General features: G+C 39.5%; 1 protein-coding gene across 6 annotated transcripts in view; it reads right to left on the bottom strand.

Moving 5' to 3' along the window:
• The window catches only part of KLHL5 (kelch like family member 5), a 140518-nt gene that overhangs the window by 42256 nt on the left and 84690 nt on the right, over nt 1-13572 (bottom strand). Inside the window, exons 1-2 of one of the 6 annotated variants that reach the window (XM_051842460.3) lie at nt 12256-12653; nt 11106-11204 (exon numbers count right to left, since the gene is read on the bottom strand). The exons of 4 other annotated variants lie outside the window; for them this stretch is intronic. In XM_051842460.3, the coding sequence (XP_051698420.3) occupies nt 11106-11204; nt 12256-12638 (482 nt within the window). In that variant the 5' untranslated portion in view covers nt 12639-12653. Of the gene's footprint in view, nt 1-11105; nt 11205-12255; nt 12654-13572 lie in introns of those variants that run through there. One more of the 6 variants, XM_051842459.3, reaches the window with a different exon arrangement.

The raw sequence follows: 13572 nt of genomic DNA, 5'->3' as shown, positions 1-13572 counted from the left end.
AGAGTGACACAGAGAAAGAGATCTTTCATCCTCTAGCTACCTCTCCAAATGGCTGCAACAGCCAGGCGTGGGCGAGGCCAAAGTCGGAAGCAGGAACTCCATCCTAGTGTCCCACGTGGATGGCAGAGGCTCATGTACTCGGGCCATCATCTGTGCCTTCCAGGTCTATTTCCACAAAGCTGTCTAAGAAGTAGAGCAGCCGGCACTCCAGCCGTGGTTTAACATGCTGCACCAGAACACCAACCCCTGAACACTGTAGTGTTCAAAAGACACACCAGTGATCCTGATAAATATCACAAGCTGAAAACCACTGGCGGACATGACAGTCAAGAGATGGCTATATTATTATGTAGTTCAAAGTATTGAATTATACAGCAAATACTTTGTTTTAAATCTATGTAAACTGAATTTCCTTAAATAAAATGTTTTAAGTGAACTAGTGCTCACAGAAGTTAATGGAATATTATTTTCAAAATCAGCATAAAGGTAAAATACCAAAATTGTTTACTTACATATACATTAACAAAAAACGATTTATGCTTCTAAAAAAGCATCATTTTTTCATCTGCTTTCTTTTAAAAATTTTTTAATTTGGCTGGTGCCGCGGCTCACTAGGCTAATCCTCCGCCTAGCGGCACCGGCACACCGGGTTCTAGTCCCGGTCGGGGCGCCGGATTCTGTCCCGGTTGCCCCTCTTCCAGGCCAGCTCTCTGCTGTGGCCAGGGAGTGCAGTGGAGGATGGCCCAGGTGCTTGGGCCCTGCACCCCATGGGAGACCAGGAAAAGCACCTGGCTCCTGGCTCCTGCCATCGGATCAGCGCGGTGCGCTGGTTGCAGCGCACCGGCCGCGGCGGCCATTGGAGGGTGAACCAACAGCAAAGGAAGACCTTTCTCTCTGTCTGTCTCTCTCACTGTCCACTCTGCCTGTCAAAAAAAAAAAAATTTTTTTTTAATTTGACAATCTTTAGCATTTTTCCATATTCACTTCATTTGTAAATATTATATACATACACATACATACTACTTTTCTTGAAAGTGGGGATATTAATATCACATAACATGGGATTCATAACAAGGATCATAAAGTAAGGAAAGAATGATATATTATTATGTAGAGGGTATAATTCACTGAAGATGGCACTTCTAACTATAAATCAAATAATATGACACCCACACACTTTTAATATTCTCTCTTTATATGCCAACCTCCACATAAGAGAAAACATGGAATCTGTCTTTCTGTGTCTGGCTTATTTCATTGGCATAAAGATATCCAGTTCCATTCATTCTGTTGCAAATGTCTTCACAGAACTAGACAAAACAATAATAAAACTCATATAGAACCACAAAAGATTCTGGATGGCCAAAGCCATCTTGAACAATAAAAACAAAGTCAGAGGCATCACAGTATCAGATTTTAGGACAAACCACAGGGCTACTATAACCAGAGATTTTTGGTTACAGCAACCACTTCCATGGCTCCAAATGAAGAATCAAAAGAAGTGTAGACTTCTGATTTGGATCCTACTGAAAAGGCTTAATTAAGTAACTACACATATTTTTAACAATTTTTGTTTTTTCTTATTATTTGAGAGACTGAGAGACAGACAGAGGTCTCGTCCACTGTTTCACTCCCCGAATGCCCACTACAACTAAAACTGGGTCAGGGCCAAAGCTAGGAATAGAGAACTCAATCTAGGTCTCACATATGGGTGGCAGAAACCCAATTATATGAACCATCACAAGCTGCCTCCTAGGATCTGCATTAATAGGAAGCTGGAATTAGCAGCTAGAGCAAGAACTTGGAACCCAGGTGCTCTGATATGGGATACAGGGCTTAACCAGCATCTTAACCATTAGGTCAAATGCCCATCCCTTGTTTTTCTCTAAGACATCTGTGACTGGGGCCGGCTCACTTGGTTAATCCTCCGCCTACGGCACCGGCATCCCATATGGGCGCCGGGTTCTAGTCCCGGTTGCTTCTCTTTCAGTCCAGCTCTCTGCTGTGGCCTGGGAGGGCAGTGGAGGATGGCCCAAGTGCTTGGGCCCTGCACCTGCATGGGAGACCAGGAAGAGGAACCTGGCTCCTGGCTTCGGATCGGCGCAGCACCAGCCATAGCGGCCATTTGGGGAGTGAACCAACAGAAAGAAGACCTTTCTCTGTCTCTTTATCTCTCTCACTGTCTATAACTCTACCCGGAAAAAAAAAAAAAAAGACATCTGTGACTTTGCACAATTTTAACAAAAGAATTTACTGTATATCTATATAATTATAGGACCATAGGCATTAAAACAATTATATACAGAATTTTTACATCTAGAAGGCTTATTCAACCAAGTAATTCAACTCCTTTAGTTTGCAGATTAAAAAATTTGAGGCCTAACATGGCAAAAGTTACCAACCTAGGACACTTAAGGATCAGAAGTGGGATCAGAAGGTATTCAGAGTTGGTTAAATCACTCACTAAGGAATGGGAATTCTTGCATGGCCTGTGAATGATGTTATAAATATCCAAATGGCCCTTGGCAGAAAAAGGTTTCCTACCCCTGGACTACACGTATGAAAGGAAAATGACGACATATTATGAATGAAAATAATTCAACAGGAAAAAAAAGAGGCATTTGAATTAAGGATCTTATACCAAAGTCCACTGCTCTGTGACTGCTCCTTAGTTAAGTGTTAAAGAGAGCAAGAGTCTGAGGCTGGCGCTGTGGCATAGTAGGCAGAGCTGCCACCTGCAACACCAGCATCCATATGGGTGCTGGTTTGGTTGCTGGCTGCTGCATTTCTTATTATTTTTTATTCTTATTATTTTTTTTTTGACAGGCAGAGTGGACAGTGAGAGAGAGAGAGAGAGAGAGAAAGGTCTTCCTTTTTGCCGTTGGTTCACCCTCCAATGGCCGCCGCGGCCAGCGCACTGCGGCCGGCGCACCGCACTGATCCGAAGGCAGGAACCAGGTACTTATCCTGGTTCTCCATGGGGTGCAGGGCCCAAGGACTTGGGACATCCTCCACTGCACTCCCTGGCCACAGCAGAGAGCTGGCCTGGAAGAGGGGCAACCGGGACAGAATCCGGCACCCCGACCGGGACTAGAACCCCGTGTGCCGGCGCCGCTAGGCGGAGGATTAGCCTAGTGAGCCGCGGCGCCGGCCAGGCTGCTGCATTTCTGATCCAGCTCCCTGATGATGCACTTGGGAGAGCACATGAGAGACCCAGGTGAAGCTCCTGGCTTTGGTCTGGTCCAACCCCGGTCATTGTAGCCATTTAGGGAGTGAAACAGTAGACTGAAGATCTGTCTCTCCCTCTTTCTCTTTGTAAATCTGCCTTTAAAATAAATAAAATCAATCTTTAAAAAAAAGAGACAGCAAAGGTCTCTGAGGTTTCCATGGGACATATATCACATATCTGTCCCTAGCTAATCAAACTGCTCTTTAAAAAAAAAAAGATTTATTTGAAAGGCAGAGTTACAGAAAGGCACAGGCAGAGAGAGAGAGAGAGGTCTTCTATCCACTGGTTCACTCCCCAATTGGCTGCAACGGCCAGAGCTGCGCCAATCCGAAGCCAGGAGTCAGGAGGTTCCTCCAGGTCTCCCACGTGGTTACAGGGGCCCAAGGACTAGGGCCATCTTCCACTGACCTCCCAAGCCACAGTAGAGAACTGGGTCAGAAGTAGAACAGCCAGGACCTGAACCAGAGCCCACATGGGATGCCAGCACTGCAGGTGGCAGCTTTACCCACTATGCCACAGTGCCAGCCCCAATCAAAACTGCTCTTAACCCTCTGGCTCTGTGTAGGAGGTAGTACTAATCATTCTTACTCCATCTATTCCTCCTACATGCTTTAGTTTGGAGGGTTGCATTAGAGAATTATTGGTCAGTAAGTAAGAGCATTTTAAGAAGGTTCTAGAGCTATGCTGTCCAATACAGTAGCCACTAGCCCAGTGGGTTATTTTAATTTAAACAGAGTTAAAACTTCAGCTCTTTAATTGGACTGGTCATATTTCAAATGCTGGATAGCCCCATGGGGCTAGTAGCCACCAAACTGCATGGTGAAGATATGGAACATTTACATCAGAGTAGAGAGTTCTACTATACAGTATTGGTCCAGAGTCTACTGTTCTGGGTTCAACTCTCACTCTGTCACTCACCCTCTGCTACTCTAGAAAAGTTATTTAGCTCCTTTCATCCTTATCTTCCTCAACAGCAAAATGGGAATAAGAGATGTGTAGCTTTTTATTTTCAGGGATCCCCCATGGTGGCATTATTAATTGAAATAATGCATTCATAGCCCCAGCACGCAGTAAGTGTACAATGAAGGTGAGTCGTCGTTACTGGAGCTTTGCTTTTCACTAGTTAATGGGAAGGCTGTAATCTTAGTTGTTTCTCTTTATATAATGTTGTTTTATTTGTGTGTGTTTTTTTAAAAGATTTATTTATTTGAAAGTAAGAGTTAGAGAGATGGAGAGAAGGTGGGGGTGCAGAGAGAGAATCTTTCATCTGCTGCAAAGGCTGGGGCTGGGCCAAGCTGAAACCAGGACCTTCCATGCTTTTCCCAGGCCATTAACAGAGAACTGGATTGGAAGTAGAGCAGCCAGGATATGAACTGGCAGCTATATGGGATGCCAGTATTGCAGGCAGGGGCTTTATCTGCTACACCACAATGCCAGCTTGATTGGCTGTCAAAAAAAAAAAAAAAGAAAAAAAAAAGGGCAAATCTCTAGCATTGTCAATTTTTTTAGCTAAATTTCATACTTCCTATTTAAAATGATCTTTAATAAACTTGGTAGATAACACAACACAAACATCTGAGAATAGGCTATTTCTGAAGCATTTAAAATATATTTCCCTCTGGTTTCTACTTTTTTTTACATGGTAACAGAGGAAATACATTTAACATCTCTGCTTAGTTTTACTTATATGATATTACAAAGATGATAAGTACTATTTCAAAGAATTATAAGAGCTCATTCAAGTCTTTTTTATAGCAGACTTTCACTACAATGAACTATGCACTGCTTAATCTTCCTAGGCTTCAGGGAAATGTTTAATTTTGAGCGTTTGCCTCTTTCTGCAGTAGGCAATGAATTTATAAATTGGAAAAGTGCCTGAATGTAGAAGAGAGGCAAGTGTCAAACAGAATCAAGTCACCAACTATTTCAGAGTAACTTCTACTATCAAACACTGCATCAGCTAGAAACTGTAGTGATGTTAAAGCTACGTTTCTGCAGTGAAGGGACTTGGAATTCAAAGAGATAAGTTCCATAAGTTAGAAAAAATTAAATAGCAACACCAACCCTTTAACTTCCAAGGTTTCACACATGTGCTCACATGTGCACAATGTGTACCAAGTCCAGTATACTTTTTGATTATAGACTTCTTAGATTTCTTTTACTTTAAGTACTAGAATTTGTACAAGGATTTGTTAATGGAGCAATACTCAAAATAAGCTTTTTTTGGATATCAGAGGCAGGCATATGGCCTGGAGGTTAAGATGCCAGGTAGGATATCCACATCAGAATACCAAAGGTCAACTGCTGGCCCCAGCTCCCGTGTCTAGCCTCTTACTAATGTGACCCTGGGAGGCAGTGGTGAACAGTCCAGTAATTGGGTCCTGCCACCATGCAGGAGACCTGGACTGAGTTTCCTCAGCCATTTGTGGGCATTTGGAGAGTGAACCAGCAGATGGGAGTGCACGCTTTCTCTCCCTCATATTCTGCCTCTCAAATAAAAATTAAAAGAAATTACTTCACAAGAATTATACTGTTTTTGATTTTGAGTGGGGAAGAAAAACTGCTTTGAAATTCTAAATGATCTGTTGGGCTCACTCTCAAGGTAAGGGACCTGCTCCTAACCACCTGCATCATTGCTTGTGGCATTCAGAACTAATGCCTTTGCAAACATACAATTACTGCATCATGACACTTCCAGTATCTTTTGCAAATACTCAAAGCCACAACAAAAATAAAAACGTGCAATTACTTATTATAGGTTGGCTGTCCCTCAAATTTTTTATACATATCCTTTTCAGTATCCTTTTAAGAGTGTGCTCAGATATTTAGATATTTACTAGGGTATAAAAGATACACAGATACTATTGTACACTTGATCTTAGCCAAAAGTCCATAAAATACTTTGTATAATTATAAAATATGGATAAAATTGAGATTTAAAAGATTATATATGTGTGTGTGTATACACACACACACACACACTTCTATCTCTAACCATTATACTAATCGATCATTTTGTACATCCCCAGTTGAAAGATAAATTACTGCTGGATTACAAATAAGGAAACAATCAGTATGGGCTAGTGTTTGGGAAGGTGACAAGAAGCAGAATGAGATTTGAAATATGTCTTGGAGTTAGGTAAGGAAAAAAAGGAACCGAAGTTGTCCCCTTTTAGGAAGTGAAAGGTGTCCTCAGGAGAGGACACAAAACTCAGTATAAGGGAAATGAAAGCTAAGGAAAAACAATATTGCCCCTTCTCTTCTTAAACAAATATATTCTGATTCTGGAAGTAAGGAGTTTTTTTTCCCCTTCTAGTACAGTTGCCAGAATATCTGCAGTAAACAGAGTTAGATGCTGTCTCTAAGAATCAAATTTCTGGGGCTGGTGCTGTGGTGCGGCGGGTAAAGCCCTGGCCTGAAGTGCACTGGTTCTAGTCCCGGCTGCTCCTCTTCCGATCCAGCTCTCTGCTATGGCCTCGGAAATCAGTAGAAAATGACACAAGTCCTTGGACCCCTGCACCTGCGTAGGAGATCTGGAGGAAGCTCTTGGCTCCTGGCTTTGGATCAGCACAGCTCTGGCTGTTGCAGCCTTACGGCCATTTGATGAGTGAACCAGTGGTTGGAAGATCTCCCTCCCTCTCTCACTCTCTCTCTCTGCCTCTGTCTCTCTGTAACTCTTTCAAATAAATAAATCTTTTTTAAAAAATAAACAAAAGGTATATTCACATATAGAAGAATAGTGCAGCCGTTTGAAAAGATACAGAATATTTAATAACATGCAAAGCTGTTTTAGTGGACATAATTGTTTTTGCCTATCCAGGATTCCTTTTAAGGATAACAGAAACCATCTCTGCCTACTGGGAAACCACTCATTCCCTACTTTAGTCCACAGGGTTTTGGGCAGAAGTATAAGGCCAAAAAACATCCTGTCTCCTGCTAAGAACAACTGGTTCAGGTAGGCAATGATCTAAACAAGGAACATTTCAGTCCAGGTCATCAGGTTAGTTAATGCACTTTGGGAAGAAGTCACTCTTTCCATCTGAGGTTGCTAAACAGATACAAACTAAACTTAGACTTGCTAGTGGTTTTCCTGTTACTATAATGAGAGTCTCTCTGAGATAATGTCATCATAAAGGCAAATAGAATCTAAAGAGAGAGAAGAATAGATTACTAGTATCTAGATCCAGCCATGTTTAAAGCTAGGTGCTATCCTTGAATTTTGTTTATTTCCATCAACCAAAAATTTCTAGTTTTTGGTGAAGTCAGTTTAATTTGAGCTTCTGTCTTTTGCAAGCAAAGTATCCTAATTTTAAAATCTGCATTGGTAAAAAGCCGGTTATAGAACAACATGAACAATAAGATTGAGATTTTTACTTTAAAAACATATTACATGAAGATATTCCAAAAATTTCATGGAAAATGTAATTAAATGAATTTTTATGCAATTTTTTTTGGAATCCAGGCATAGAAAGGGGTCTTCACAAAGTTCATGAAAATGTATATCATGAAAAATTATGCATGGACTTCAAAATTTTTTACACCAAAATAAAACTTATCTTTTAATTTCATTATTCTAAACTTTTTGAAGTGTCCTCATACCTGTACAGGAAATACACTAGAAGGGGTTGGCACTGTGCTGCAGTGGGTTAAGTCACCACTTGTGACATTAGCATCCGGGCTTTCAATCCAGTTTCCTGCTGATGTGCCTGAGAAGTTGGTAGAAGGTGGTCCAGGTTGCTTGGGTCCCTGTTAACCATGTAGAAGGCCCGGATGGAGTTCTTGGATCTGGCCTGGCCTAAATCTGACTATTGTGGCCATTTGGGGAATGAACCAGTGGTGGAAAATCTCTTTGTCACTCTGCCTTTCAAATATATATATATTTATATTTACATTTATATGTACCACATATGTAAATGTATATACTATATTGTACATGTAATACATACATATATGTGCCACACACAATGTGTGTGTGTGTGTGTGTGTGTGTATCAGGACATTTCTAGAAATTAAAAATTATTTGGGATAGGTGAGTAATTAGTGATATTTACCTTTGCATTTTTGCTTAAGTGGCTCAAGGTTTATGAACTCCTTGAAATTTACACTAAACACACACACACACACACACACACACACACAGAGCATTGTCTTAGGAAAGGTTATATAAGTTATAGCAGACTCTCAAGAGTGCAGGACATGACACAGGCACATTCTCCTATGGTCTTTAGTTAATAAGTGGGTAAGTCAAGTGAAGTGTAAACTCTGTTTATAGCATGGTCACATGGTGTCCTGCCATGTAAACCTTATTCACATGCAAGGTGACAACTCTGTTACTTAGGACTCAAAATTCCTCATGATGTAAGAAAACTGTTTTTGTTTGTTTGTTTTTTTGACAGGCAGAGTGGACAGTGAGAGAGAGAGAGAGACAGAGAGAAAGGTCTTCCCTTGCTGTTGGTTCACCCTCCAATGGCCGCCGCAGTCGGCGAGCTGCGGCCTGCACACCGCGCTGATCCAATGGCAGGAGCCAGGTGCTTCTCCTGGTCTCCCATGGGGTGCAGGGCCCAAGTACTCGGGCTATCCTCCACTGCACTCCCTGGCCACAGCAGAGAGCTGGCCTGGAAGAGGGGCAACCGGGACAGAATCCGGCGCCCCGACCAGGGCTAGAACCCTGTGTGCCGGCGCCGCAAGGCGGAGGATTAGCCTAGTGAGCCACGGCGCCGGCCAACAGTTTGTATTTTAATACCAAAGTAATGACTCCTATGGAGTAAAGGTGGCCAGGCTACAGATCAAGATAAAAGTTAAGAGGTGATGAACTTCTTAATCATTTAGATCAATGGCAGCAGAAATCAGCAGAACTCTAAGATTCAGGCAGACATTTCTCCTTGCTGGAATACAACTGATAAAATCAAGCAACAGCATATGCCGCCTCTGAACTCTTACTTTGAACTGTCCCAATCTACCGTGGGTGTTTTGATTCTGAGGATGCAGAACCACCTGGCTGTCTTCTTTTCCTAATAACTCGGAATTTAAGTGCTGTGATCTATGTCAATATTATGACTCTTTAAACAAGTTAGTATATGTTTTAGCCCATCTTTAATGTTGTATATTTATCTCCAAATATTTACTATGCATTTCATTATTTGTCAATATTATACAGGAAAAATAATTGTTCTCAAATAATATACAAAAGCTAGATAAACGTCAGGGTAACTTCTCTTGCATTAACCATGAATGGTTTTGATTTGTTTACAGCAGCATGGCAACCAACCACAGAAGCTGAAGGTTTACTTAATCACACAGCCAAGAGCAGATAAAAGTATCCTAAGACAAAAGTAACATAAAACTGAAGGGAGAAGAATTAGGTGTCTTTAAGAAAGAAAAAAGTGTTCCCAAGAATAAAATAAAAAAGGGTATTTCTAAAAAAAAAAAATCTAATTTTTTTTGTCTTGATATTAATTGCCCCTCACATCTAAAAATCAAATTTTCTTTCAGTACATTTTGTTTTTGAAATAAAACAAGTGTTTTACTCTGGCAAAAAAAAAAATTTTTTTGACCTAAATGAAAGATCTCTGCGAGTGAGATCCCAGTGGAAAGAACAGGTCATCAAAGAAGAAGGTACCTTTCTCTGAAGGGAGGAGAGAACTTCTACTCTATGACCTTGTCTAAATATGATCAGAGTCGGTGAACTCAAAAGGTTTCCATAGCCTTGGCAACTCATGACAAGAGCCTAGGGTGATTACTGATGCCATAAACAAGAGTGTCAATTTGTTAAGTCAACAACAGGAGTCACTGTGCACTTACTCCTCATGTAGGATCTCTGTCCTTAATGTGCTGCACATTGTGATTTAATGCTATAACTAGTACTCAAACAGTATTTTTCACTTTGTGTTTCTATGTGGGTGCAAACTGTTGAAATTTTTACTTAATATATGCTAAACTGATCTTCTGTATATAAAGAGAATTGAAAATGAATCTTGATGTGAATGGAAGGGGAGAGGGAGCGGGAAAGGGGAGTGTTGCAGGTGGGAGGGAAGTGGAAGTTATGGGGGGGGGAGCCATTGTAATCCATAAGCTGTACTTTGGAGATCTATATTCATTAAATAAAAGTTAAAAAAAATAAAACAAGTGTTTTAGGAATAGTTTGGTCTCAAAATATGTAAACTGTTTTTGATCTTACTTTGATCAATCGCTCATCTTTGATTAGCATTTTTTTAAACAATTGTTTAGATTTTAAAAATATTATATCTCCTATAAGTGAAAATGTCAATTTTATATTGTTAATAATGCACATAGATATGTTTCGATCACAAAAAGCAAATTGTTTTCTTTCCTAATGAGTGTAGCACCAAGACATTTCAGCATACATTCTAAGGAATACATCACTTTCAGTAATCATTAGCTATGCAAACTACCTTTGTTGTAAGGAGGCACAGTGACCAATGCGTATATAATCTTTCCAAGATTTATTTATATATATTTATATTCACATTATATTCTGTCCTGGTAGTTAACATATATTAAGAGTATTATAAGCTTTGCTGGTTAATAAAGGAATGTTAGGGTTTTTTATCTTGTTAAAGTATTCTAAATGTATTATATCAAATTTCAATTGGAACAATGATTATTCTTTCATTTCCCACAAAAATGGTAAACCATGTACCTTTTCCAATATAAATTACTCTTTCAAAAGTAATCAAAAATTTAATTAACATTGAATTATCCTCTTTATGGCAACAAGTCTCCAAAGAACACAAAACAATGAAACCGCATTAACTCAGTTGTTCTCTATATTAAAATTATTAGTGGCTCCTATTCCCTCAAGACAATGCCAAATCATGAACCACTTAAAATTTTTTTAATTAGATACATTATTTACCTATGCAAAGATATTTCCCTCGCTTCATTACACAAATGATTACAGATGGCTGGTCTATATCTTTTCTCATTCCAACACCACAGTTCAGAATTCCATGTTCTGAAGATTAGAAGAGAAGGTGGAAAATATCCCCAAGTCAGAGATAGTTGAAAGTGTGAATTTATTGTCTTAATCCCTTATGATGCCTACATCAACAATAATGTGCTTGTAAATTACAAGTGTTACCAAAACTTGCAAATAAATTTCAATAGAAAAGTAAGATATTTGTGCCCTTAAATATTCAGAAACGTTTGTGAATGAAGATGAAGATGACTTGCATGCTCTAATTTGTTATACAATATTACAGTACTTTAAACTGATTAATAAGAGAACCTATTTCAAAAAGAAAGCCAGATTTCAATGATGAAGATAATTCTGAAATTGCCTATTTTTCTTTATTTTAGCTCATTTCCCCCTCTTCTTGTCCCCTTTCATCAGTTGACCACATTTAGCCCCTCTAATGTTCACTAAAAGTCTTCTGAAAAAATGTCTTTCATTTCTCAAACATCACAAATTTTAGTGAAAGTGAAGGTAACAGGAATTAGTACTGTCATGTTGAAAGAGATGTGTTACTTAGTATTCTCTGTATTAGTCTGAAGAGCTGCAACATAGACAGGACAAAGAAGTGACCATAAAAAATATATTACTGACAACTACAAGGTGCATCTCTTCGTAAAACCTTTCATTCTCATTAAATTAAAAAAGACTATTATTTGTTTAAACTGAAATGCCATATAAAATTTTATACTATAGGAATGTCTTCTATAGTTTTGCTGTGATACAGAAGGTAACTGGATGAAGCAAACCGTAAGGCAATGAGACGTAAAACTGCCACTATATATTTTCAAAGCAGAGCCAGATCTATATATGGAACAACACACTTCAAAATGAATGCTATTTGTTGTCTTTATAATATTACAGAATATTAGAACATTTTTTAAAACAAATCCTAGCAAAAGTACCACATGTTCATAGCACGGTAGTAAATATGTGTATGTATATAGATTGCACAGATACATATATGATCAAGAATTTTAAATACTAAATTATTTTAAAACATTACAGAGACTGTACACCCACACCCCATTCTAACAATAAGAAAATAATCAACCTGCATGAACTGGAATCAGATTCATTTTCTTCTTCACTAGTGCCATCATCCACTTCTGGTCTATCCAGCCAATGTGCACCGCCACAATCTTCTGCTGTAAACTCAAATGCAGGGACTTCAGAGGTGGATGCCATTGGCCAAGAAGGTGAATTCTGAAAATCCAGTTGGCTGGACCTTCGGTAACCAATTGAAGCCAAAGGCAATTGTAGGCTACACGGATCTAAAAACTTTCTCCCACCGCTTGCTCCAGTCTGTCCTCGATTCCAAAATTCTCCCTGCTGGCTGTCAACTGTAGAATGAGGAGATGATGCTTGATGGCCAAACCACCTCCATCTGATTTTCAAAATCTGTTTCACATCAAACTCTTTACGAGAACCAGACATCCTCAGAGAAACCAAGTGATCGTCTAGGCAACGGGCAAAAAGCACTGCACACAGATTTGTGCATCCAACCAAGACAAGAGAAGTATATGCCCTGCTGTATACAACAAACAGATTTAAAGGAAAATAAATCACATTCATATGTGTATATATATCACTACATTTACTTTTATGCCAAGGTATCAGATTTTAAAGAACAAAGGATGATGAATAAAGCTGAAACACGGTGGAACATTCCGTTCAATCAGAGCAAACTCTCGTCCACCTATCCTGAAGCAGCCAGACCACTTTCCCGGCTCTCCTTTCTCATGCTGACCAGTAGCTCTCACAAACACTGACAGCATTCATTAAAGTCCTTTCAAATGCAGAACGCCACCCCCTTCTCTTAAACCACAAATGACAGAGACAGAAAGCACTATATCCCCTTGCAGTATCTCGGTCTCCACAGCTTAGTGTATTAACTCTTTTATTGCTGAAGCTAGAAATGTATCCCAGAGCATTTTCCTTTGTACCTAGATGCCACTTTTCAGCTGAAATGTTTCTATTTTTAAACTAAGTTTCTAAATGAGCTATCACAAAATAAGTTTTTAAAAAGCATTTTTGAATTAGATGAGTTAGATTTTCCAGCTGTGTTCTTTGAATGGGGAATGAGGAGAAAGAGGTAGAAAGGTGGGGCTCCAGACTGCTGCCTTTCACCTCTACCTCTTCTCTTCCACAAGCGCGTGCAGCTACGTAAGGGAGGGACATTCTGGGAAAGATTTTATTTGAATAAAGAAGAAGAAGAAGAAGAAGTTTGAAAATGACAGAGGATCAAAACATGACAGTACTTACTCTTTCCAGATAAATAACCTGAAGCCAGTTTTGCTTTATAATTAGGACTGGACTACTTTACTAAGTATAATATCCAAATTTCTATGACATTCCTTAAGAAAGAAAG

The sequence above is a fragment of the Oryctolagus cuniculus genome, chromosome 2 (assembly GCF_051225735.1).
Source record: "Oryctolagus cuniculus isolate XC-2025 breed Fujian yellow rabbit chromosome 2, ASM5122573v1, whole genome shotgun sequence".
NCBI classification, from domain to species: domain Eukaryota; kingdom Metazoa; phylum Chordata; class Mammalia; order Lagomorpha; family Leporidae; genus Oryctolagus; species Oryctolagus cuniculus.
The sequence above is the reverse complement of the archived record's forward strand: the minus strand, read 5'-3'. Positions and strand labels throughout refer to the sequence as shown.